The sequence below is a fragment of the Pyricularia oryzae genome, chromosome 2, assembly GCF_000002495.2.
Source record: "Pyricularia oryzae 70-15 chromosome 2, whole genome shotgun sequence".
Taxonomy (NCBI): domain Eukaryota; kingdom Fungi; phylum Ascomycota; class Sordariomycetes; order Magnaporthales; family Pyriculariaceae; genus Pyricularia; species Pyricularia oryzae.
The window spans coordinates 1,174,460-1,194,119 of NC_017850.1; the positions used below are offsets into that span (position 1 = coordinate 1,174,460).

Here is a 19,660-nt window from a genome sequence, read left to right on the forward strand (position 1 = left end):
AATAGCCGTCGTGTCTACATGGGAATTGGAATACAAGTGACGTATCGTTTTGACTGTAAAGGTAGTCGGGATAAAACAAAGCAACTGATTGCTCTTGGTGGGCTGTCAGTTTTTGACTAAATTTCTGTAACATCTGGTTGATGTTCTGTCACAGCAGTCACAAAGACTCGGCCGGCGCGTGCGTATAAGTCATCACAGGTATGCATGGTGACAGCGACACGTTAGAGGTAGCGATTATTGAATTGCTCCCTTTAACTAAAGTATAGAACGGGTAATCAACGAGTGACTTTGACAGGGGACAGAACTGCCCTGCAAACTTTGACCGGGGGCAAGTATCACACTCCTATCCTCCAACATGTCCCTCCCGACACCCGCCTCCAGCTCAGTCAAATGATCTTTACCAAAACAACGTTATTCTTCCTATGAAATAAATCAGAGTTCTTCCTGAACATTCTTTTCTGTCCTGCGTGCCAGCTCGTCCAGCTCTGGCTTGAGCGCGTCGGCCTTCTCCTGAGAGAACCCGCGCGCACTGACCTTGTGCTCGAAAAGGAGGTCGATTTCCGAATACGTCAAACCAAAAGGCTCGGGCAGACGGAAGAACACCCAACACAAAAAGATGACGTCGATACCGGCCCAAAAGAAAGCGGCTTTTGCGCCCCATGCCCAATCATTCTTTCCAATCATGGGAGGCATCAATGCATTGGTGATGAAGCCGGCGAGGTTGTAGGTAGCACGCGCAAGTGCCACGGTCTTGACTCGAAGGCGGGTTGAGGGGATCTCGGCGACAAGGCAGTAGCAGGACGGGCCGACGCTGAGCTGGAAGAGGAACAGCATCGTGATGATCAAAGCGCCGATACCCCAGCCGAGCCTCTCCTCGTTCTCCTTGCCAGTCGGGATGCCCATAAATCCGATAATCATCAGGATCACAAACATGGCGCTGAGTCCGTAGAGGTAGAGAGAGCGACGGCCGACGTAGTTCATGATCCACCAGGCGAGCAGGCATCCGATGAGGCCGATGCAGTTCTCAACAAGACCCATGGTGAAGGCGTTGTCGGGGCTCATTCCGGCGTTGATGAGGAACTGGATACCATAAGACCTGTTGGGAAGTTAGCTCTCTGTCTTCCTCTGAGTCCTCTGGTTATATATATGTATATAACAACCGAAAAAGGGGCACACTCACATGAAAGGAACACCACAGAAGGCTTGGGTCAGCCAGACCACGCAAGCAATCTCAGTACGGCGAAGGTCGACACCGCGGAAGCAGTCCCAGAAGTTGCCACCGGTGGACATCTCCATCTCGAGCTGGTTGGTAGCCTTCATCATCTCCATGTGTGCGTCAAGGTCAAAGTGCACGCCGCTGCTGGGGCTGGTGAGACGCTCGACGGCCTTTCTGGCCTCATCGTAGCGGCCCTTGCGGATCAGCCACCACGGGGACTCGGGTACGAAGATGGCGGCGATGATGATGGGGCCGGGCCAGATCCATTGCAGAGCAAAGGCTTTGAAGGAAACAAATTAGTTTGTGCTGTAGGCAGTGTTGGCAGATGAGGGAGGGAAAACTTACGGATTCTGTATCCCCACTGGTCGGTCCTCTGCATCAGACCCTTGAGCATGCCCTTTGCCAGAATACCTCCGACGACCCAGCAGATGTTGACGTCTAGAATCACGCATCAGTCTGACGGCCCACTCATAAAAACAGAGATTCGTTGTGCATCGCTACTTACAAGATGTCATGTACTGCCTCAACTTGGTCGGGCACAAGTCGGCGGCGTACGTGACACTCAGAGTCTGGAAGACACCCCACGGCAGACCCTGCACGAGGGCACCAGCCAGGAACATGGGTAGCCCAGTCGAGAAGAAGGGGATGAAGATGCCTCCGATCATGAAGAACATGGCGCCGATCATGGTCTTGCGGTAGCCGAACCACTCGGTCACGTAACCGTTGATCAGCAGACCGATGATGGAACCGGCCTGCACACCGTTGTTGATGATGGTCTGCCACCTGGCCGAAACCAGCATGCCGCCATCGGGGTCGACTTCGTCGCCGAATCTGTTTTTGAAGGCCGGGAATGGGTAGAAGTTGCTCATGAGGTTGAGGTCATAGGCCTGGTAAAAACAAACAGGTTCATGAATAATTAGTCTCCACATTTCCCCCTATTCACAAATGATTTGGCCTTTTTTTTGTTTGCTAAGAGAAAATGACTACTAACCTCCATGATGATAGCAAGCGACAGCATGAACGAGAAGAAGATAGCCTTGGGCCAGAAGCGAAAGGTATCCCTCATGCTCATGTCACGCTCAATCTGCAAGGCTGTAGACGCCTCGCCGGCTCCATGAGCCTCAGACCCCTTGGGGGCAGCCACATGGCTGGCCGTGGCCTCGACGGGCACGTCGGTCTTTTCGCCTGCTGCCATTCTTTTTGGGGACCGGTTGTCGACTTTTCTCTGTCCGAGGAAAATGGAGCAAGAGGTGGTGATGGTGGAGAGGAGGGTAAAAGTTCACGCAGCAGGCTCGAACCGGGCGGGCATCTCTACTAATATCCCCTTTGACCATTGGAGTCCAAGCATCACACAATGGGGTTGCATTTCCCCCCCAAGCAATGGGGTGGATCTCTTCAGTCCTCAATACAACACAAACGTTCACATGTGTTTTTTTTTCTCTTCTTCTTTTTCGTTCTGCAGGGTTGCATGTCTAGATCGGCTGTATTCTCCTTGCTCAGATATTCGATGGATGGTCCAACGTGATGTGCGGGTACCCCATGGTGAAATGGAGGCCCCACGGGGTTTCTCATTTCGGAGGTTGCCAGAAAAATGGGACGCTGATATGAGTCGAGAACCATGTCTAGAGCCAATCCAGTGTGTAGCGGCTTGGCCCGGCCCTGTTCGATCCAGTCGGAACCCTGAATGCCCTTCTCCAAATCTCCACCCCAATGTCCTTCTCCTCACTTTGCTATCCCAGACATAGAGTTGTGGAGAAAATGTCGGCCGACACGCGCACATCTCCTGTTGCTATTGAGCTCGCTTCTGGCGAATACTTCATGAAAGCCCTCTTGGCGGAAGCGGGGTAGGAGGCGGAGGTTATCCCGGAATCAGACACACATACTACCTATAATCCAGTTTCTTGTTTTCACGTGCTATCCTGTGCGCCCTAGCATTCAGCTCGATCGAGTGAGGATGTTCCAGCCGGCTGGTAACTAACCGAGCGAAAGACAAGAGGCATCCCGTTGTATACTCCACACAGGTGCTTATGCCCAGGCAAGATATCCTAGACCAGAGCAGCTTGTGACATCCAATATTTTCTCGACGCCAAGAGATGGAGGTTGGTTTCGCACTTGCTCCGAGAACTGACCGCTCGATAGATAGTGCTACACGGCTCCACTAACAGAGGGGTTTTTGTCTGCTGGTTTTAGCAAAGTCAATTAGATAAGGTAGTTGGAAAAAAAAGCACAAAAACTATTTCATTTTCAAGTCAGAAGTTTGAAGTTAGAAGTTCTTTCCACAAAGTCAAAATCTTCTTACTTCCTTTCAGTGATATAAGAGACGTACATATCATGACTTCACGCCGCACAACCATCCACGCAGCAGCGGCTGCCACGCTCCTCTTGGCAGCCTTGCCGGTAAGCGCTGTCAAGAATGGGTTGGCAATCACACCACCCATGGGCTGGGTAAGTAGTGTAACATGACATAAATCACCCATGACCCCGGGGAAGCCAACGGAGACTAACCCATTCAGAACAACTGGAATGCTTTTGGGTGTGATGTGTCAGAACATCTTCTACTGAGCACCAGCGAAGCGGTCGTGAACCTTGGCCTCCGAGACCTCGGTTACGATCACGTCGTCTTGGACGACTGCTGGCAGGACCCAGACGGACGGGACCCTAACGGCAAGCTCCAGCCGAATGCCGACAAATTCCCCCGGGGCCTGAAGGCCATCTCGGATGACCTGCATTCGGAGAATCTCAAGTTCGGCATGTACTCTACTTCGGGAGAGATGACATGTGCACGATTTGAGGGATCTCTAGATCATGAGGTCGACGACGCAAACAGCTTCGCGTCTTGGGGCGTCGACTTTTTGAAGTATGACAACTGCTACAACATGGGCCGTATCGGCTCCCCCGTCGCCACATTCAACCGCTTCAAGGTCATGGCGGATGCCTTGAACGCAACGGGCCGTCCGATTCAGCTGAATCTTTGCAACTGGGGCGAGGATTACGTACACACTTGGGGCATGTCGATTGCCAACTCGTGGCGGATGAGCGGCGACATCTACGACAGCTTTACCCGGCCCGATGATCTCTGCAGCTGCACCGATCCTCACGACCCTCTCTGCGTTGCCCCAGGCACGCACTGCTCGGTCCTCTTCATCCTGAACAAGGTTGCACCCTTTGCCGACAAGAGCATTCCTGGCGGGTGGAGCGATCTCGACATGCTGGAGGTGGGCCAGGGCGGCATGACACGTGAGGAGCAACGTGCTCACTTTGCCATGTGGGCTGCGCTCAAGTCACCGCTCATGTTGGGCAACGACCTGCGCAGCATGCCGGCTGAGGCGCTGGCTATTGTGAGCAATCCTGCCGTTATTGCCTTGAGCCAGGATCCGCATGGCCGCAGCGTTTTGCGCGTAAAGAGGACCGTTGGCGGTGAGCTCCAGCCCGACGAGTTTGGCGCCCAGGAGAGCCACGTCTGGAGCGGCAGACTGCAGAATGGCGACCAGGTGGTGATACTCCTCAACGCTGCCGGAAACGACGTCGAGATGACGGCCAGTCTCAATGACATCTTCGTCGCCGACGGCCCCGGAGGCTCGGCACCCCAGGTCAAGTATGGGTGGGCCATTCATGATCTTATGGCAAGCGAGATGCCTATAGAGACAGCCCAAGCCCTTGTCGATGCTGCCAATGACCGCGTCCAGACGGCAGCCATCCTGAAGAAGGCCAACTGGTACAACGCCACCGAGACTCCGTATGCAGTAGGTCTGGAGAATGAAGACCCCAGGCTGTTTGGTGAGAAAATCGGGGAGGTCGAAGCCAAGGGCGCGATCAAGGTCAAGGTGCCCAGCCACTCCGCCAAAGTCTACCGTCTGAGGAGGATCTCCAAGCCTGGTGACAACTACAAGCAGAAGAGCCATGACAGGACGACGCGGGAAGTTAAGGAGGAGCTCTAAATGGCGCTCATGACCACCCGACTGCCGCAGAGTGTGATCACATTGGCGATCCAGTGGGCCGCTTTGGTGAAAATAATTGAGGAGTCAGTGACCTGACCAATGCCTTACCCGCTCGGGCATGGATTGGTGGGTACTGTATGAAAGTTATCCCTTCTGGGGGACCGAGGTGGATCGGACAGGCTTGATGCCTGCAGACTGCAAGATTTGACAAGTCGCGTGAGGAGTTAAAAGCCAAGGGACACGACGCCAAAAGGCCGATATCACCAGCACCGTCAGGGCATTACCTGGGTTGAAGTTAGATAAAGGAAGGACAGAAGAAGAAGAAACAAGAACCAATTGATCATACTGCGCGTGCATAACTGTCTCGATTGTAAAGGTAGAGGCGGCCCATGAGGATCTTTGTTTGGAGTTATGCGTGATCGTATTTCATGATACCAAGTTCCTGGGATGATGGTTACCTAGCCAAGGTACCTGGCTGCAGAGCGAGAATTTGGTGGCTTCCATGGTAACTGAGGTAGATGGATTATAGGTAAGGTGGGTAGCCTATACAAGCTTCGTCTCATCTGGGGCCAATTTTCCTTGAGACAGATACAGTAGATAAGGTGGTGAAGTAAATTCATTCAATCAGAGTTGTTCAGATGGGTCAAGTCTTGCCAGCCTCGCGACTGGCTTGGCACATTCTTCGTACCTATAATGTCAAAGGTACTAATTACTGAAAACAGAAAACAGACGACCCGGCCGGTTGGAAGTCTGGAACATTGAAGTAGGTCCAGCAGAGGGGAATGAATGAGTGCACCAACAAAATCCACGAGGTGGCGGCGGAGTGAGGGCGAAAAAGAAAAATGAGAGAAAAATCTGGCCAAGCTTCAAGGTCAGGTCCTTCACCATTGGCCAACCACCAACTATATAGTGGGACCAATGCCCTGAGCTCGGTGGTCTGGCCCACGTTCCAATGCATTGGGCTCACTCCCCACGTCGTAAACAGAGAGAAAAAAATTACCGCCGCCGGAGCTGCCCGAACCAGGATGCACTAGCTTTTTTCGACTACTTCCCTGTGACTACTACATTGCGTGTGTTGTGCGTCGGTTCCCCTCGTCGGGGGGCCGCGCACTAAACAACTCCCGAGACGGCAAACGGTCAAAACTGCATTGAAAGGGGTTTTTGTTTTTGTTTTCGTTTTTCTTTCTATTCTCGTTTTTACTTTTTACTTTGCCGAGTCCTATTGTGCGTCTATCGGGAAACTGTGAACCACAAGCGTTACTAGTTTGCGCCGAGCGAACCAACAAAGAGACCCGAACATCAGTCATGCGCAGTTTTGGCGCACGTTTACTCTTGACACGGGCCTTGGATCTCGCGAACAAAGAGGTCCTGCATATCCGCAATTGAGCCGTTCTTTCTACCTCTCTCTACCACATCCGTTTGTTGTTTTCATCTTGCCTTTCCTCATACGACGTGCAGGTTTATTCAAACGCGAGCGCTCTGGGCACTGTTGCCCGTCATGGAAGACTTGGATGGCGCCAGCAATCTTATCGCTGATTTGCTGAAGAAGCTGTCTGAGCTAGACGATAAGGTTGATACTTACCGCAAAGATATGGCCGTCGAGTTTCAAAGGTATTCTGATGACCTTCTCCGAGACTTGCCCAACGAGGTCACAACCCAAGTCAACCGCGCCATCGCCGCTTCCATGTCTCAAGGCAGATACCGAAACCTGTTTCCCCAGAACCCCGACGAGGAGAGACATGTCTTTCTCGAACCTGAGTCACCAGCCATAGATCGTAAAATGTGGGACGGCAGAGGCTCTCCGCCCCCGGTACTGCATCACACCTCTGGTGTTCCGAACACGTCCAATGCAGACAGCGCCACCATTGCTCGCGCCCTCGGCAGCAGCCCCAGAGATTCCGTACGAGATCTCCATGCGCGCGAAAGGGAATTTCGTGGCCTCTTTACGCCTTCATATCTGCCGCTCCTCGAGGCTACCGACCGAGCACCTGCGGCTCAACCGCTCGAGACAACAAATTCCGATTCGTCGCCCCGGACAGAAGAAGAAAAAACATCATCTAAAGTGGCTGGAGACAGTGGCGGGGTGGTACCAAGGTTTCCTCCGGTCCGAAGCTTCACCGATCCATCGGCAGATTGTGGATCGGGCGAATGCGATAAAGAAAGAAACGCCCGGCGAAGTGCTCTACGCAGATCTTCGAGTTCTAACAGATCCAGTCCGCGACGGGTACGCTTTGACTTTGAGGGCGAGGTTGTGTTGCCCACTTCATCTCCAAGTTCAAGTGGCGTCGCATCGTCGTCCCCGCCGCCTGAATTAGCCAGGGAAGAATCGCCTGTTCCACTCGATGAGTCACCCCAGGCTGCCAAGCCAGCAGCGCCATCTCCACCACGATCACCCTCATCAAGATCTCTGCTAGACGAAGAAGACGATTATTTTCCACCCCCTAAAAAAGTGTCATCATCCCAGGCACTCAGAGCGCTATCCAAATTGCCCCTGGAGGACCCCTCGACGTGGACCGTGGTCAACGCCAATTCAGAAGCGGCTGCGGCTGAGGAAAACAAGGAATCTGCACAGCCCGACGCCGCCACTAACTTTGCTACTTATATGCCGTCCTCTTCTCACATTGAAGAAGTTGGAGCGCAGCCTCTGGGTGCATCGCAGCTAGGCTCGCCTCTGCAAGACCTAGAGGAGTACTACGACGATTCCAGTGAATCCGACGACGACTTCGTCTCTATGCCCATCCGGCCCATCCGAAAGAAATCCACCTCTCCAGATGCTCGAATGCCTTCACTAAAGCCGAACGAGGCGCAGCCGACCCAAATAAGAAGCCCAGAAGCAGGTGTTGGCGAGGCTATCAAATCCAACAACCAGGACGATCACATAGACTCGAGACGTTCAACGCCAAGCAAAATGAACGGAAAGTCCAGCGTCCAGCCAGTCAATCTCGCCACCACTACCGAAACTCACAATGCCGATGGTGAGCTGGACGGTGACGAACTTTTCGACATGGAGGAGGAAATGTACGCAAAACGGGATAACCAGCCTTACATTGACCACGACGATGAGTCCGATCATGAGCTGGATACAGCTGCTACAGAAGATGCAGAGAGAGAGGGCATTCCTATGGAGCAGCCACCGCGATCACCTAGCCTGTTTGTCGCCCCCAAACCGCAGAGCGTCAGCTTAACGCCACCCAACGTCTCGGCCGGTTCGTACAAGGGCCGACCGGTCTCCTTCGACGTAGTCAAAGATCACAGGCTGCTGCACAGGGCAGCTGAGCTCGGTGATTTGCACACCTTTGTCGGTAGCATCGACGGCCGGAGCGGCGTGGATGGTATCGACCCCAGTAGCTACCGAGGCGCCAGTTTCCGGGGCGCAAGCAGTCTTTCTGGGCTAGCTTTTTCAGGTGCCCCTAGAAGCCTATCCGAGAGAATGTTTCTCGAAGATCTGGCCGAAGAGGATGGCTCGCTGCCAAAACGCTAATGCTACCTCATAATGCATCTTTGACGCCCGCCTTGTTTGGATGGCATGGATGTCCAGGGCCTTGCTTGTCATTCATATCATGATATATACCCATATTTAATGTTTGCAATATCTTTTACCCGTCTTCATCTCTCTGTATATGGACAGATACGTGGTATGGTTGTTTCACTGTCAGAATTTCACATTTAGGCGGCGAGATGTCAGGTGAACTGTCCGACTATGTGACAAATACGGTTGTCGCGATCCAACAGATGACTGCTTGATATGACTGGCGTTGCTCTTTGTTTTCTACGGGTTATCAAGTCCCGCAAAATGGTTATTTTCACAAGTATTGTATTTTGGTACACGGTTTCAGTTATGGGGACAGGTCGGCGTTGTTGGCTTAGCTTCGGGGTCTTACTGTATTCTATGGCGCGGTTGCTTACTACGATGAGGCGTTGACTGTGTTTTTGGGGTAAGGACTGAAGGGAGGTTCCACATGACCCTGCGCCTATCAGATCGGGTACACTCGGACTGTCCGGTTGGTTGTAGGCGGCAATGAATTTTTGTTTAGGCAGGACATGGGTAGGTAGGTACCCTCAAGTTACTCAAATATCTGTTATACAGACAGTCTCAATAAAGTGTTACCTATACATTTTAGGTGTCTAGGTCAATACATTCACCGTTGACTGGGCAGTTGATTTGCGCACTGAGTTTTCCACGGAGGTACCTAAAGGAGCTTTGACCGTGAGAAGTCGGCTCTGTATAGACACGGGGCAGACAACAGATTGCAACGAGTTGGAAAGGAAATAAAACAAGAAAAATAAAACGATAGTTCAGAGTGCAAGATAGCTCCAGTGGACAATATGGATGAACGGCTGATCTGCATGTCACCTTCCAAGGTGCACAATTCCAAAACACACGGGAATTTTCTCCTGCAGATAGATAGCCCCTTGCGATCGCAAGCTCTTTGTCAAAAATAGCACACCGAACGCGTGTTGAGTGTGGATTAGATGAGTGTGTGGCGCATTTTGGGTGAGATCTAGGGTGGATTGGCTGTCAAATCGCCTCACAGCGCCATGGGTTTACAGCCCACCTTGCGGCACGTCGCCAAGATTACGGCAGGCACAAGGCCATCCCTGCGCGGATTCGAACGGCCTCTGGCTGGGAAATCAGTGGAGAGCTTTCTCGATCAAAAAGCCGGCTTGGTCTCATCTTGGTTCGTGGCAAGGAAACACCATCTCAATTCCCAAGAACCTATCTGCGAGAGCATTCGCTTTAGAAATTGAAGCGTTTACAGACTCTTTTTTTCTTCTTCTTCGAATTTGTCCAATATCCGCAGCCTAACTGCTCGCGCGCTACTTTTTGATACCACCCCTCCTGCGAGTGGCCCAAGCGACCTAAGCTAGCTACCCTGAGACGGTCCCTTAGGCGCCATATTCGCCCTTTTACTGGAGTCAACGCCCGAAAGCCCCGCAAAGCCTGCGTCGAATCGGTCAGACTTCGCAACCACGACGACGGTGCCTCTCGACTCTCGGTCTACGGATCTGAGAGAAACACTCTCCCGCACAGTCACGGCCGGACGCATACTTTTTGACGCTGCCGACGACAGCAGGTTTCCATCGCAGCCGCCACCGGTTTCGCGCTTTCGCAGATACCCCACTAAGGCAACCGTCGAGGAGCAAAGATCGAGAGAGATGGACGGCAAAAGGCACCTAAACTCGTTCCAGCAGCTGGAGAAGCTGGGCGAGGGAACATATGCTACCGTAAGTTTTCGCTGAGTTTCGGTGGTTCGATAGAGTCAGAGAAAGGCTTGGCCACCTTTTTGCTGTGCGTACCACACGAGCTGACGTCTTATTGAATGCGTGTTTGTAGGTTTTCAAAGGTCGAAATAGACACACAGGAGAGCTTGTTGCACTAAAAGAGATTCACCTCGACTCGGAGGAGGGTACACCATCAACGGCAATCCGTGAGATCTCGCTTATGAAAGAGCTCAAGCACGAGAACATAGTCGGCCTTCACGATGTCATTCACACCGAGAACAAACTGATGCTGGTCTTTGAGCACATGGACGGCGATTTGAAGAAATACATGGACACCAAGGGAGACCGCGGAGCGCTGCAACCCATGGTGATCAAGTCATTTATGTACCAGCTGCTCAAGGGTATCGATTTCTGTCACCAGAACCGCGTCCTGCACCGCGATCTCAAGCCGCAAAACCTTTTGATCAACAACAAGGGTGCCCTCAAACTCGGCGACTTTGGTCTGGCTCGTGCTTTTGGTATTCCTGTCAACACATTCTCCAACGAGGTAGTGACGCTCTGGTACCGCGCCCCCGACGTTCTTCTGGGTAGCCGGACGTACAACACAAGCATAGACATATGGTCGGCCGGATGCATCATGGCAGAGATGTTTACCGGTAGGCCTCTGTTCCCGGGCACAACCAACGAGGACCAAATCGTTCGCATCTTCCGGATCATGGGCACACCGTCGGAGCGTACATGGCCGGGGTTCTCGCAGTTCCCCGAGTACAAGAAGACGTTCCACACGTACGCCACTCAGGATCTCCGCAACATTCTCCCCCAAATCGACGCTACCGGCATAGACCTTCTGGGCAGGATGTTGCAGTTGCGTCCCGAGATGCGTATCAGTGCGCACGATGCACTGAAGCACCCTTGGTTCAACGATATCCTTATGCAGCAACACCAGCAACAACACGCGATACAGGCCCAAGCCCAAGCCCACCAAGCAAGGACGCAGTCGGGGAGCAGTCAGCAGCAGCAAAGCTATTCTCAACAGCAGGTGCCACAACAGCAACAGCAGACACATTCGCAGGCGCAGCCGTATGAGAATTATTAGCTGGACTGAGCGGGGCTATATTTTTTTGCATTCTTGCATATGACCTCGCGAGCCTGCGTTTCCGTCTGCTGGCTAGCTTAATCATCATGTGATTTGGACCATATCTGTTTTATATGAACAAAGGTCCACTTGATGTTGTTCCCCTCAGCAGGTTTTTCTGTGCTTTCGTTATTTGCTTGTGGCTCTTTCGTTGGCCATCTGTTTTCGGGAGTAAGCATCGGTTCTGCATTAGGATAAGAATATTGTACGGGAGCGGTTATGATATTTGTTCTTTTAATTTTGGTACACTGCGTAGATATTCTATTATTGATTTACTGGAAGCTAGTTCCCTCGGTGGTATCTGGTATAATTCTTTCCCTTCGCGTGTGATAAGACGAGTGCACATGTCCTCTTCCTCGACAACTTAAGAGGCCAGTTAGTACGGCAACAAAGGTGTCTGAAGTGTCTGTACCAGACTAGATGCAACTAATCCAATATACACATTTAAATCAGCAAAATATGGGTTGGAAAGTTACGTCGTATCAGCGTATTGGACAAACTAGGTTAGATTTTCCATTAAAGTAGCATGGAATGATGATTGTTAGCAAAATATGGAGGCAAGCAAGGAAGGTATTTTAGTACCTCATCACTTAATATCGGACCGGGGCTGCACGAGCCACCCCCAAGACTTTGGGCCCGCGAAAGTGGGGCCATCCACTGCGCGGCTCTGTAGCCGCAGTCGAACCTCACTTGACTCGATTGAACCGCGCTTAACTTGCAACGTTCACCACCACCGCCAACACAAATAATTCCGACAACCACATCCATTGACCATCACACCTCCGAAGCGCAACCCTCACGGCGATCACCCCGCGATTTCTAGATATAGTACGAACCTTTGATTGATCAGCATCGCCAGCACATATGAACCAGGACCCGACGCCGACTCGTGCGCAACCGACCGACTGTACTGTCGATTTTCCCATTTCCCTCCCCCTGGGGGCGGCACGCCACTCTTTTTCTTTGCGATCGTGCCGGTCGCTGCGCATATAGACCTCTGTCTCTGCTTAGCTCACATCTTTCTTCCGCGAAAGGATGCCGGACGCGGCTTCGCGCAAGGGCTTGACTGCGTCGCCGTCGCAAAACAATGTCTCTGCAAACAAGAAGGCCGCAAAGGCCACGGGCGAGGAGGCCACCATAAAGGTCGCCTCCAAGAAGGAGCCCAGGACGCCGGCTAACGGCCCGGCGAAGCTCAAGCGTGCGATACCGAAGCTGAATGGGATCGGGAACTGGCGTGATGCGACTATCGTGAATGGTTGGTGCCTTCCTTTGGATTTTCTGTCCTGGGCGCCCCCCTCGATGGATTGGACGGAGTAGCTTGGTTTTCATGGGCCGGCGGGCATCCCCGTTGGGTGCTGGATGCTTTCTGTATTGCTTGGTTGTCGTGCAGTGTGCTAACCTCGAGTCTCCTGACTACAGTCGAGAAGAAGAAGTCAAAAGCAAAGGAAGCGAGCGCCAAAGCAAGGAATAAATCGCCAGGCCCTGTGGTGAATCCGACAGAGGAAAATTCACATGAGACGTTCGAGACGAGTTCTCCAGCATTAGACAGCCCCGGATTGCAACAATGTAAGCACTGCAAGAAGAGCATGTCCGTGGCGAGATCGCCGGCACATATTGCCATATGTCTCAAGGTCAAGAAGGAGAAGGCCCAGCGCAAGAAGGAAGCGCGTGAGGCTCGTGAAAGAGCAAAGGAGGCAGCTGCCCGCGAGGAAGAAGCGCGCAAGGCTGAGGAGGAAGGTGGCGGCGACGACAGTAGCGATGACGATGACGACGAGAAAGGCGCTGGTGGTGGCCCAGGCGGCAAGACCACGAAGAAGGCGGCAGGGAAGAAGACTGCCGGCGACGACTCCAAGGGAAAGAAGCGCAAGGCAGATGGAGATCCGGATGGCAAGGGAGGCCCCAAGGCGAAGAAGAAGAAGGACGAGCCAAAGCCCAAGACTGCGAAGCCCAAGGGCCCCGTGGATGTCGAAAGGCAGTGCGGTGTTCTCACGCCCACCGGTCAGCCTTGCGCCAGGTCTCTTACATGTAAGACTCACAGTATGGGTGCCAAGAGGGCGGTTCCTGGACGTTCGCTGCCATACGATATGCTGCTGGCGGCGTATCAGAAGAAGAACCAAGCGAAACAGCAGAGTAAGTTTTCCTGACCAGTGATGGCAGCGATAAATGCTGCGTTTATGGAAGTAATGCTAACATGACCATAATCGCATCACAGAGGCTGCGCTGGATGCCAACGCACCACTAGAGGACGACGACGAAGCCAATGCAGGCCCGATAGACTCAGATGAGGAAACCAACTTGGTCATGTCGGCGCTTGCAAAATGGAGGCCACAGCCTGTCGTGCCCCAGCCTATTCATATTTCGATAAAGCGACAATACCAACTTGCGCGCCTCAACGAGCAACTCCACACAGCCACCAATGGCGGACGCACCAACATATTCAAAGTTAATGGCTTCGGCGCCCAACGACTACCAGAAGGCCACCCTGGGTTGATGGACAGTGAGGATGCGCCCGGCGAGGAGGATCCCGTCTTGTTTGGTGGTAGGGCCGGCAGTATCGGCGGCGATGCTTCCAGGAGGTCCTCAACTTTCAGCATGTCGATGCCGCAGGCGCATGCACACACAGCACCGAGGCAAAATTCGGTCGTTGCAGGGCGCGCATAGGGTGATCCCTGCATCGAGCTCTCAATGCCAACTAAGTGGCAGCTCGACAGCCCAAGTGCCGACCAGTCACCAATCATCCTAGAGATGTAGCGCGCGGCCACTCCAGCCAAAGTCGCCATTGGCAGTTTTATAGTGGCCTGTCACCGGGTGAAGAAGCCCAGCACAGTCATACACGAGTTGTCCACGGTCTGGCAGGGGAAAACTTTTGTTCCTCATTCTATCATCTTTTATCTGATTTGCTACATTTCATCCCAGAGCTCTGTGGCGCATTCGCAGCCACAAGCCATTGGGGCAAGCGCTTCACCATTCTCCGGCGAGAAATGATAACAGCATTACGATTCTTATTTGGCGAGCCTAGTTTGCAGAGCATTCTCTGCTTTGATACTCGGGTTTACTCTGCGGTACACAGATTGTCATGGTCCGCAATTGTTTGTACACTTACACGTTTGGCGCACATGGGATGGAGCGGCGGGGGCTTTCTTTTTTGGGGGTTACATTACGAGATATTAACGGCAGGCACATGGCGGTTTCGATTCACGCTTTTTTTGTTGTACATACGTATCACGGCTTGTCCTTTGTTCTTACTCATCTCGTTCCCGGATCAGGGTTTCAATAGGCGGTTGGGATACCTTGATTTTTCCCCTCACGGTGTAATGTTGGCTCTCTTGTCTAGACTAGGTACTTACCGAGGTAACTAGGCCAATTATATATTATGCTTACTGCCCAAGTCCATGATTAGGATGGAGTAGACGGGCTCGTAGACTTTGAAGGTAGTGCCACAAGTCGGGTAAAAAAGACTCTGCAATGCTTGAGGTTCTACTAACGCGAATGTCCATCTAACACCTTTACTTATGAGCCGTCGTCACCATAAATATCCAATTGAGATTCGCACAGCTTCAATCCAGCCAAGTTTAAAGACTCGCCTACCTGATATGAACACCATCAGGCTCAACAATGAGTCGGCCTAGTTGTTCATCATGATTGCAAATTGGGACATACCCGATACAGGTACAGAACATCGCTCGTGGTTTCAGATTCTGAGCTACCAGCAACCAAAGAAGCCGTCGTAGTTGCGGATCCCTTGGGCTGCAGATGAAGATATCATACTCCTGGATCATTCTTGGGTCGACGCTGGGTCACGATAGATGAGTGGTCAGATGAACTGTTGGAACACGACGACTGGAATTTGCCACTGTACGCGGTGTAAGTTCCCTTGGAGAACATGAAATGCCAGGAAGGGGGAGCGTCTTTTTCTCTCCTTTTTTTTCCAGAGACGGCTTGTGTCTAAACAACATCTCAAATCCTGGTGGCCATGTGCAAAAGTAAGCATCGAAATACTGTATTGAAAGGTAAGGACGTTCTTTTCAAGGCCTTGTCTACTGTTCTTTTTTTAATATGAGACTTTCATAGCGACTTGCCCAGGTCACCTGAGTGTCGACGGTTCTGTCTAGACTAACAACTCGGGTAAATAGCAAGAATCAAGCTTGTAGACGCAGATGTCCTTCAAAGTACGCCTTACAATGTTCCACCCCGATCCTCAACTCAAAATGTGGAATTATCTACGCGGTTGTGCTACACAACCTCCGTGTTCAGCTGTATATTAGTGCAATAACAACTCATCGTCAATCAGCCAATATGACTTACACTTAAAGTGAGCTACGCGAGTAAGCAAGTGAATAACTATGCCTATTTTTGATGAGATGGCAGGGCATATCCAAATGGCTACGTAGTAGTATTATAACAAAAAGCTTGGCCCATACTCAGACCTAATCCGGACACGTCTGAACATCATAACATGCATGATGCAAACATGGTGGTGGGCGATTCGAGAATATAACCAAATCCGGCTTGCAGTTATATGCCATCTGATCGACCACGACTGGATCCACCAATGTGCTGCTACGGGGTAAAGAGAAGCGCTGAATGTAGGGATGCGGGGTTGAATTTCTGGGGAATTCGATTGATTTGTGCAGGGTTGTGGGGATTTGAGATGGAAAACGGCTTTGAACGGATAGGAGCCGAGGCGAACAAGCTTGGGATCCAGAAGTTCATCAATTTATTAAGCCCGACCAACCGACAACTGTTCACAAACGGTCTGTCCCCACTGGTTTTAGGGTAGCGAATGGGTGGACGTGCGTGCACATGCTAGGGGATGTTAATTAGTCCAGTCTAGGCCTAGGCAAAACCTCCCAACCGACTGCGTAAAGAAAAAGTCGGTAACCAGTCAGAGGCACAGCCCCCCAAGCCACCCCAAGCCAAGCTCCCGAGGTCGTGTGCCGAGGCACTTGAATGGGAAAATCAATCGCAAGGGTTACGGTAATTCCCCAGTATCATATGACGCAATATCGACGACCTTTTTTTGTTTCGTCGAAGAATTGATCAACCTTTACCAAACGGCTCACAGTACCTGGTAAATGCTGTATTTACAGCGCATCTATTAGTTCTGGTCTAGTCTTGGTTTCTTTTTTAGACTGTAGCATTTCCACCAAAAACTAAACAGCACAAACATAAAAAAATGCCATCAGAAACCTTCCTGCTGGCAATCTCACACGCCGTCTCAGGCTCAATCGGCACCGCCACCTCGACGGCGGCAACCTACCCCTTGGACCTGGTCAACACCCGGCTCAAGGTGCAACGGCAGCTGGCACGCGACGGCACCATCCCACCCAGCGAGACCTACGATGGACCCATCGACGCGTTGAAGGCCGTGTGGAGGCGCGAGGGCGGCCTCGCCGGCCTGTACGCGGGCCTCGGCTCGGACCTGGCAAAGTCGGTGGCCGACTCGTTCCTCTTCTTTCTGTTTTACAACTGGTTCCGCGCCAGGAGGCTGGCGAGGCCCGGTAACGCCCGACGCAGGCGCATGGGCGTCGTCGAGGAGCTGGCCGTCGGCGCCGTCGCCGGAGCCTGCGCCAGGGGGCTCACCATGCCCGTCGCCAACGTCGTCACGAGGATCCAGACCGCGGTATTAGTCGGAGGCGGTGGCGCGGGGGATGATCGGAGCGCGCTCGCGGTTCTGAGAGAGTTGCTGCGCGAGAGGGGCGTCGCGGGCCTGTGGGCGGGCTACTCGGCCGCGCTGGTGCTGACGCTGAACCCGAGCATCACCTTCTTCCTAGACCAGGCGCTGCGCAGCTCGCTGGCGAGCGGGGAGGACAGGCCCGACGGCGGTCTGGTGACGTTCTTTGTGGCGGCGGTCAGCAAGGCCGTGGCCACGGCGGCGACCTTTCCGTTCCAGATCGCAAAGGCGAGGCTGCAGGTGTCGTCGCCGTCGCGGCCGTCGTCGCCCGCGCCCCACGCCACCATGAGCGAAGGATTGGCGAGCGGCGGCAAGGACGGGAAAAGTGGCGGCGCCGTCTCGGTCGAGGAGGCGGCCCGGATCGCGGCGGTCAAGGCAAAGTACTCGCTGAGCAACAGCATACGCAGCCTGGCCAGGGATAACATATTCACGACGGTGTCGCGGATAACGCGCGAGGAGGGCGTGGGTGCGCTGTACGATGGGTTAGGGGGCGAGCTGCTCAAGGCGTTTTTCAGTCACGGCATCACCATGTTGTCCAAGGACGCATTCCACAAGGTGTTGGTGAGGCTCTACTTTGCACTCCTTGCTCTGTCGAGCTTACTCAAGCAAAGACGCAAGGAGTTGGGGGCTCACGGCGCGGGAGAGGCGAGTGGGATCGCTGGGGTTGTTCTGTCACTGCCGCTGTCTGTGAGGAGACAAATAGAGCTGCTACTCTTCACGTTATTGGGCAACAGTCAAAGGTTGACCAAAACATAGGGGGTTGAAGGGATAAGCCATATTGTACGAGCCATGAAGCATATCATACAAGCGACGATTTCATTTTTTTTATTATAGGCATTACATGTGTCATTTGCTCTGTTGAATACATTGACACCTCGCGATGCCCATATTCTAATGTTCTAAATCTACAACGTGAATATGCATTCAGCACTGAAACGCCACACCAACCTTTTTGACTTCATTCTTTCCCCCTGCCGAGAAGCCGGTACCTTCGCTTCGAAGCTCAACCAGACCCGGCAAAATCTTGTCCTTTTTCTTCTTCTTATCACCCGACGACGAGCTCTGAGGCGCCTCTTTCCTCTCAGTCACGTCTTCCTCGCATACAAAACACCGAACCGCATTCGGGTCCGAGTCGGGCGCGTGGGGGTCAAACTTGCCCGAAGGCGTCATGAACTGCTTCACACACGGGCCGCACAGGACGTGCCCGCACGGCTTGGCAAGGACCGCCTTTGAGCTGTTTGTAAGTCCCTTTCTGCAGGACGGGCATATCCTGACTTGTTTCTTTGATTTTGGTGCGCTGCTCGACTGCTCCTCTTCCGCCTCGCCTTCGTCGGTAAAGTTTACCTTGATAAGCGAGTGCAGCGAGTAAAAGTGGGGGTTGTCCTCTGTCGAGCTGGGGCAAACGGGCTGCGTCTTGACAGCCTTTTTGATTTCATGCAGTACGTTTTTCTCGTTGGATGTAGGCGTCACTGTTGGTACCCAAAAGGAGGGCAGCTTCGGCTTGGCCGCCTTTTCGCTGTCGATGGTCTTGCGAGCTTTTGCCCGATCCTCGGCTGCGATGCGTGCCACTTCGTCCTCGTCAAGCTCGAACCGTCTTTTCCTGTCCTGGGTGGAGGCGCTGCCATCCTCTAATAACGCAACCGCCTTGGACGGTGGCGCCTCCGACCCTCCTCCTCCTCCTCCTCCCCCGTCTGCCCCTCCACCCGCCGGTGCGGTCGAGCTCTTGCGCTGCACATCGAACCCAGCCTGTGTGAGCTCAAACTCTTTTACAGCGCGCTCGTGAGCCTCAAGCTCTTCGATGGCCTTTGCATCCCTGGCCTCCTTCTCGCCGCTGAGCAGCGCCTTCTCAGCGCGCTTGATCTCCTTCTTCTGGGCCAGGATGTTGCTCAGGGCACACTCCCTGCAAAAGACGTCGCCGGCGGAGCAGGCCACGGGGTCGACGGCCGCGTCGAGGCAGAGCGAGCATGAGGCGAAGGGGAGGAAGGATTCGCGCGACAGGCGGGCCGAGTTGGAGCCCCAGGCCGCCTTGGCCAGCTCCCTCTCGTACGAGGTGAAGACAGCCCTGCTGGTGTTTCTTTTGCCTGCGAGGTTAGGACGGTCATCTCCTGTCAGATGGTGTGCGATCCAGGGGGAGTAATTGGGGGATCGGGGGGGAAGGCGGCATGCTGCTACGTACTGTGTGCCATCTTGATGGCTATGTGAGATGGTTTGGTAGGCTAGGGCGCCTTGTATCCTACGCTGAGGCAATGTAGCTGCCCGGACCGCACTAAATTGTGTTGTATCCTTTCAAGCAGGTGCAAACAGGTAGGTTTTCGAGTTGAGCATCAATGTGATTTGGCCCAGTCGCGGTACGGGCTACTATGTGGTGGAATTGCAGATCAATTCTTTCGGCAATGCGGCGCTTGTTGTTTACCTAGGTACCTACCTACCTACCATAGGTACCTAGTTACAAAGGCTGCCTGTAATCACTCGAA

General features: G+C 53.0%; 7 protein-coding genes across 7 annotated transcripts; 5 read left to right on the forward strand and 2 right to left on the reverse strand.

Moving 5' to 3' along the window:
- Positions 1–62: 62 nt before the first annotated feature.
- Positions 63–5,965, reverse strand: MGG_04657 (general alpha-glucoside permease). Its single transcript, XM_003713604.1, has 6 exons — positions 5,501–5,965; positions 2,208–5,438; positions 1,722–2,103; positions 1,562–1,654; positions 1,181–1,496; positions 63–1,096 (listed from the first exon to the last, which is right to left on the reverse strand). The coding sequence occupies exons 2-6, from the start codon at positions 2,409–2,411 to the stop codon at positions 433–435; spliced, it is 1,659 nt and encodes a 552-aa protein (XP_003713652.1). The 5' UTR covers positions 2,412–5,438; positions 5,501–5,965; the 3' UTR covers positions 63–432.
- MGG_11374 (alpha-galactosidase) lies at positions 3,436–5,549 on the forward strand. The gene is made up of 2 exons (XM_003713605.1): positions 3,436–3,661; positions 3,730–5,549. The coding sequence occupies exons 1-2, from the start codon at positions 3,548–3,550 to the stop codon at positions 5,152–5,154; spliced, it is 1,539 nt and encodes a 512-aa protein (XP_003713653.1). The 5' UTR covers positions 3,436–3,547; the 3' UTR covers positions 5,155–5,549.
- A 221-nt stretch (positions 5,966–6,186) lies between the features above and the next one.
- Positions 6,187–9,282, forward strand: MGG_04659 (uncharacterized protein). The gene has a single exon (XM_003713606.1). The coding sequence runs from the start codon at positions 6,653–6,655 to the stop codon at positions 8,633–8,635; it is 1,983 nt and encodes a 660-aa protein (XP_003713654.1). The 5' UTR covers positions 6,187–6,652; the 3' UTR covers positions 8,636–9,282.
- A 521-nt stretch (positions 9,283–9,803) lies between these two features.
- MGG_04660 (CMGC/CDK/CDK5 protein kinase) lies at positions 9,804–11,999 on the forward strand. The gene is made up of 2 exons (XM_003713607.1): positions 9,804–10,380; positions 10,490–11,999. The coding sequence occupies exons 1-2, from the start codon at positions 10,312–10,314 to the stop codon at positions 11,471–11,473; spliced, it is 1,053 nt and encodes a 350-aa protein (XP_003713655.1). The 5' UTR covers positions 9,804–10,311; the 3' UTR covers positions 11,474–11,999.
- A 250-nt stretch (positions 12,000–12,249) lies between these two features.
- MGG_04661 (uncharacterized protein) lies at positions 12,250–14,900 on the forward strand. The gene is made up of 3 exons (XM_003713608.1): positions 12,250–12,767; positions 12,932–13,642; positions 13,725–14,900. The coding sequence occupies exons 1-3, from the start codon at positions 12,548–12,550 to the stop codon at positions 14,171–14,173; spliced, it is 1,380 nt and encodes a 459-aa protein (XP_003713656.1). The 5' UTR covers positions 12,250–12,547; the 3' UTR covers positions 14,174–14,900.
- Positions 14,901–16,525: 1,625 nt separating this feature from the next.
- Positions 16,526–18,135, forward strand: MGG_04662 (uncharacterized protein). The gene has a single exon (XM_003713609.1). The coding sequence runs from the start codon at positions 16,689–16,691 to the stop codon at positions 17,940–17,942; it is 1,254 nt and encodes a 417-aa protein (XP_003713657.1). The 5' UTR covers positions 16,526–16,688; the 3' UTR covers positions 17,943–18,135.
- MGG_04663 (uncharacterized protein) lies at positions 17,995–19,625 on the reverse strand. The gene is made up of 2 exons (XM_003713610.1): positions 19,363–19,625; positions 17,995–19,267 (listed from the first exon to the last, which is right to left on the reverse strand). The coding sequence occupies exons 1-2, from the start codon at positions 19,370–19,372 to the stop codon at positions 18,111–18,113; spliced, it is 1,167 nt and encodes a 388-aa protein (XP_003713658.1). The 5' UTR covers positions 19,373–19,625; the 3' UTR covers positions 17,995–18,110.
- Positions 19,626–19,660: the final 35 nt, after the last annotated feature.

Excerpts from the sequence above, each read along its gene's own strand:
- MGG_04662 (XM_003713609.1), top strand. The coding sequence starts at position 16,689 with ATGCCATCAGAAACCTTCCTGCTGGCAATCTCACACGCCGTCTCAGGC.
- MGG_04657 (XM_003713604.1), bottom strand. The coding sequence starts at position 2,411 with ATGGCAGCAGGCGAAAAGACCGACGTGCCCGTCGAGGCCACGGCCAGC. Across the intron at positions 1,497-1,561 it reads CCAGTGGGGATACAGAATCC|CCTTTGCTCTGCAATGGATC; the intron begins GTAAGTTTTCCC and ends TTTCCTTCAAAG. Across the intron at positions 1,097-1,180 it reads TTCTGTGGTGTTCCTTTCAT|GTCTTATGGTATCCAGTTCC; the intron begins GTGAGTGTGCCC and ends ACTTCCCAACAG.
- MGG_11374 (XM_003713605.1), top strand. The coding sequence starts at position 3,548 with ATGACTTCACGCCGCACAACCATCCACGCAGCAGCGGCTGCCACGCTC. Across the intron at positions 3,662-3,729 it reads TCACACCACCCATGGGCTGG|AACAACTGGAATGCTTTTGG; the intron begins GTAAGTAGTGTA and ends TAACCCATTCAG.
- MGG_04659 (XM_003713606.1), top strand. The coding sequence starts at position 6,653 with ATGGAAGACTTGGATGGCGCCAGCAATCTTATCGCTGATTTGCTGAAG.
- MGG_04660 (XM_003713607.1), top strand. The coding sequence starts at position 10,312 with ATGGACGGCAAAAGGCACCTAAACTCGTTCCAGCAGCTGGAGAAGCTG. Across the intron at positions 10,381-10,489 it reads GCGAGGGAACATATGCTACC|GTTTTCAAAGGTCGAAATAG; the intron begins GTAAGTTTTCGC and ends GCGTGTTTGTAG.
- MGG_04661 (XM_003713608.1), top strand. The coding sequence starts at position 12,548 with ATGCCGGACGCGGCTTCGCGCAAGGGCTTGACTGCGTCGCCGTCGCAA. Across the intron at positions 12,768-12,931 it reads TGATGCGACTATCGTGAATG|TCGAGAAGAAGAAGTCAAAA; the intron begins GTTGGTGCCTTC and ends TCCTGACTACAG. Across the intron at positions 13,643-13,724 it reads GAACCAAGCGAAACAGCAGA|AGGCTGCGCTGGATGCCAAC; the intron begins GTAAGTTTTCCT and ends ATCGCATCACAG.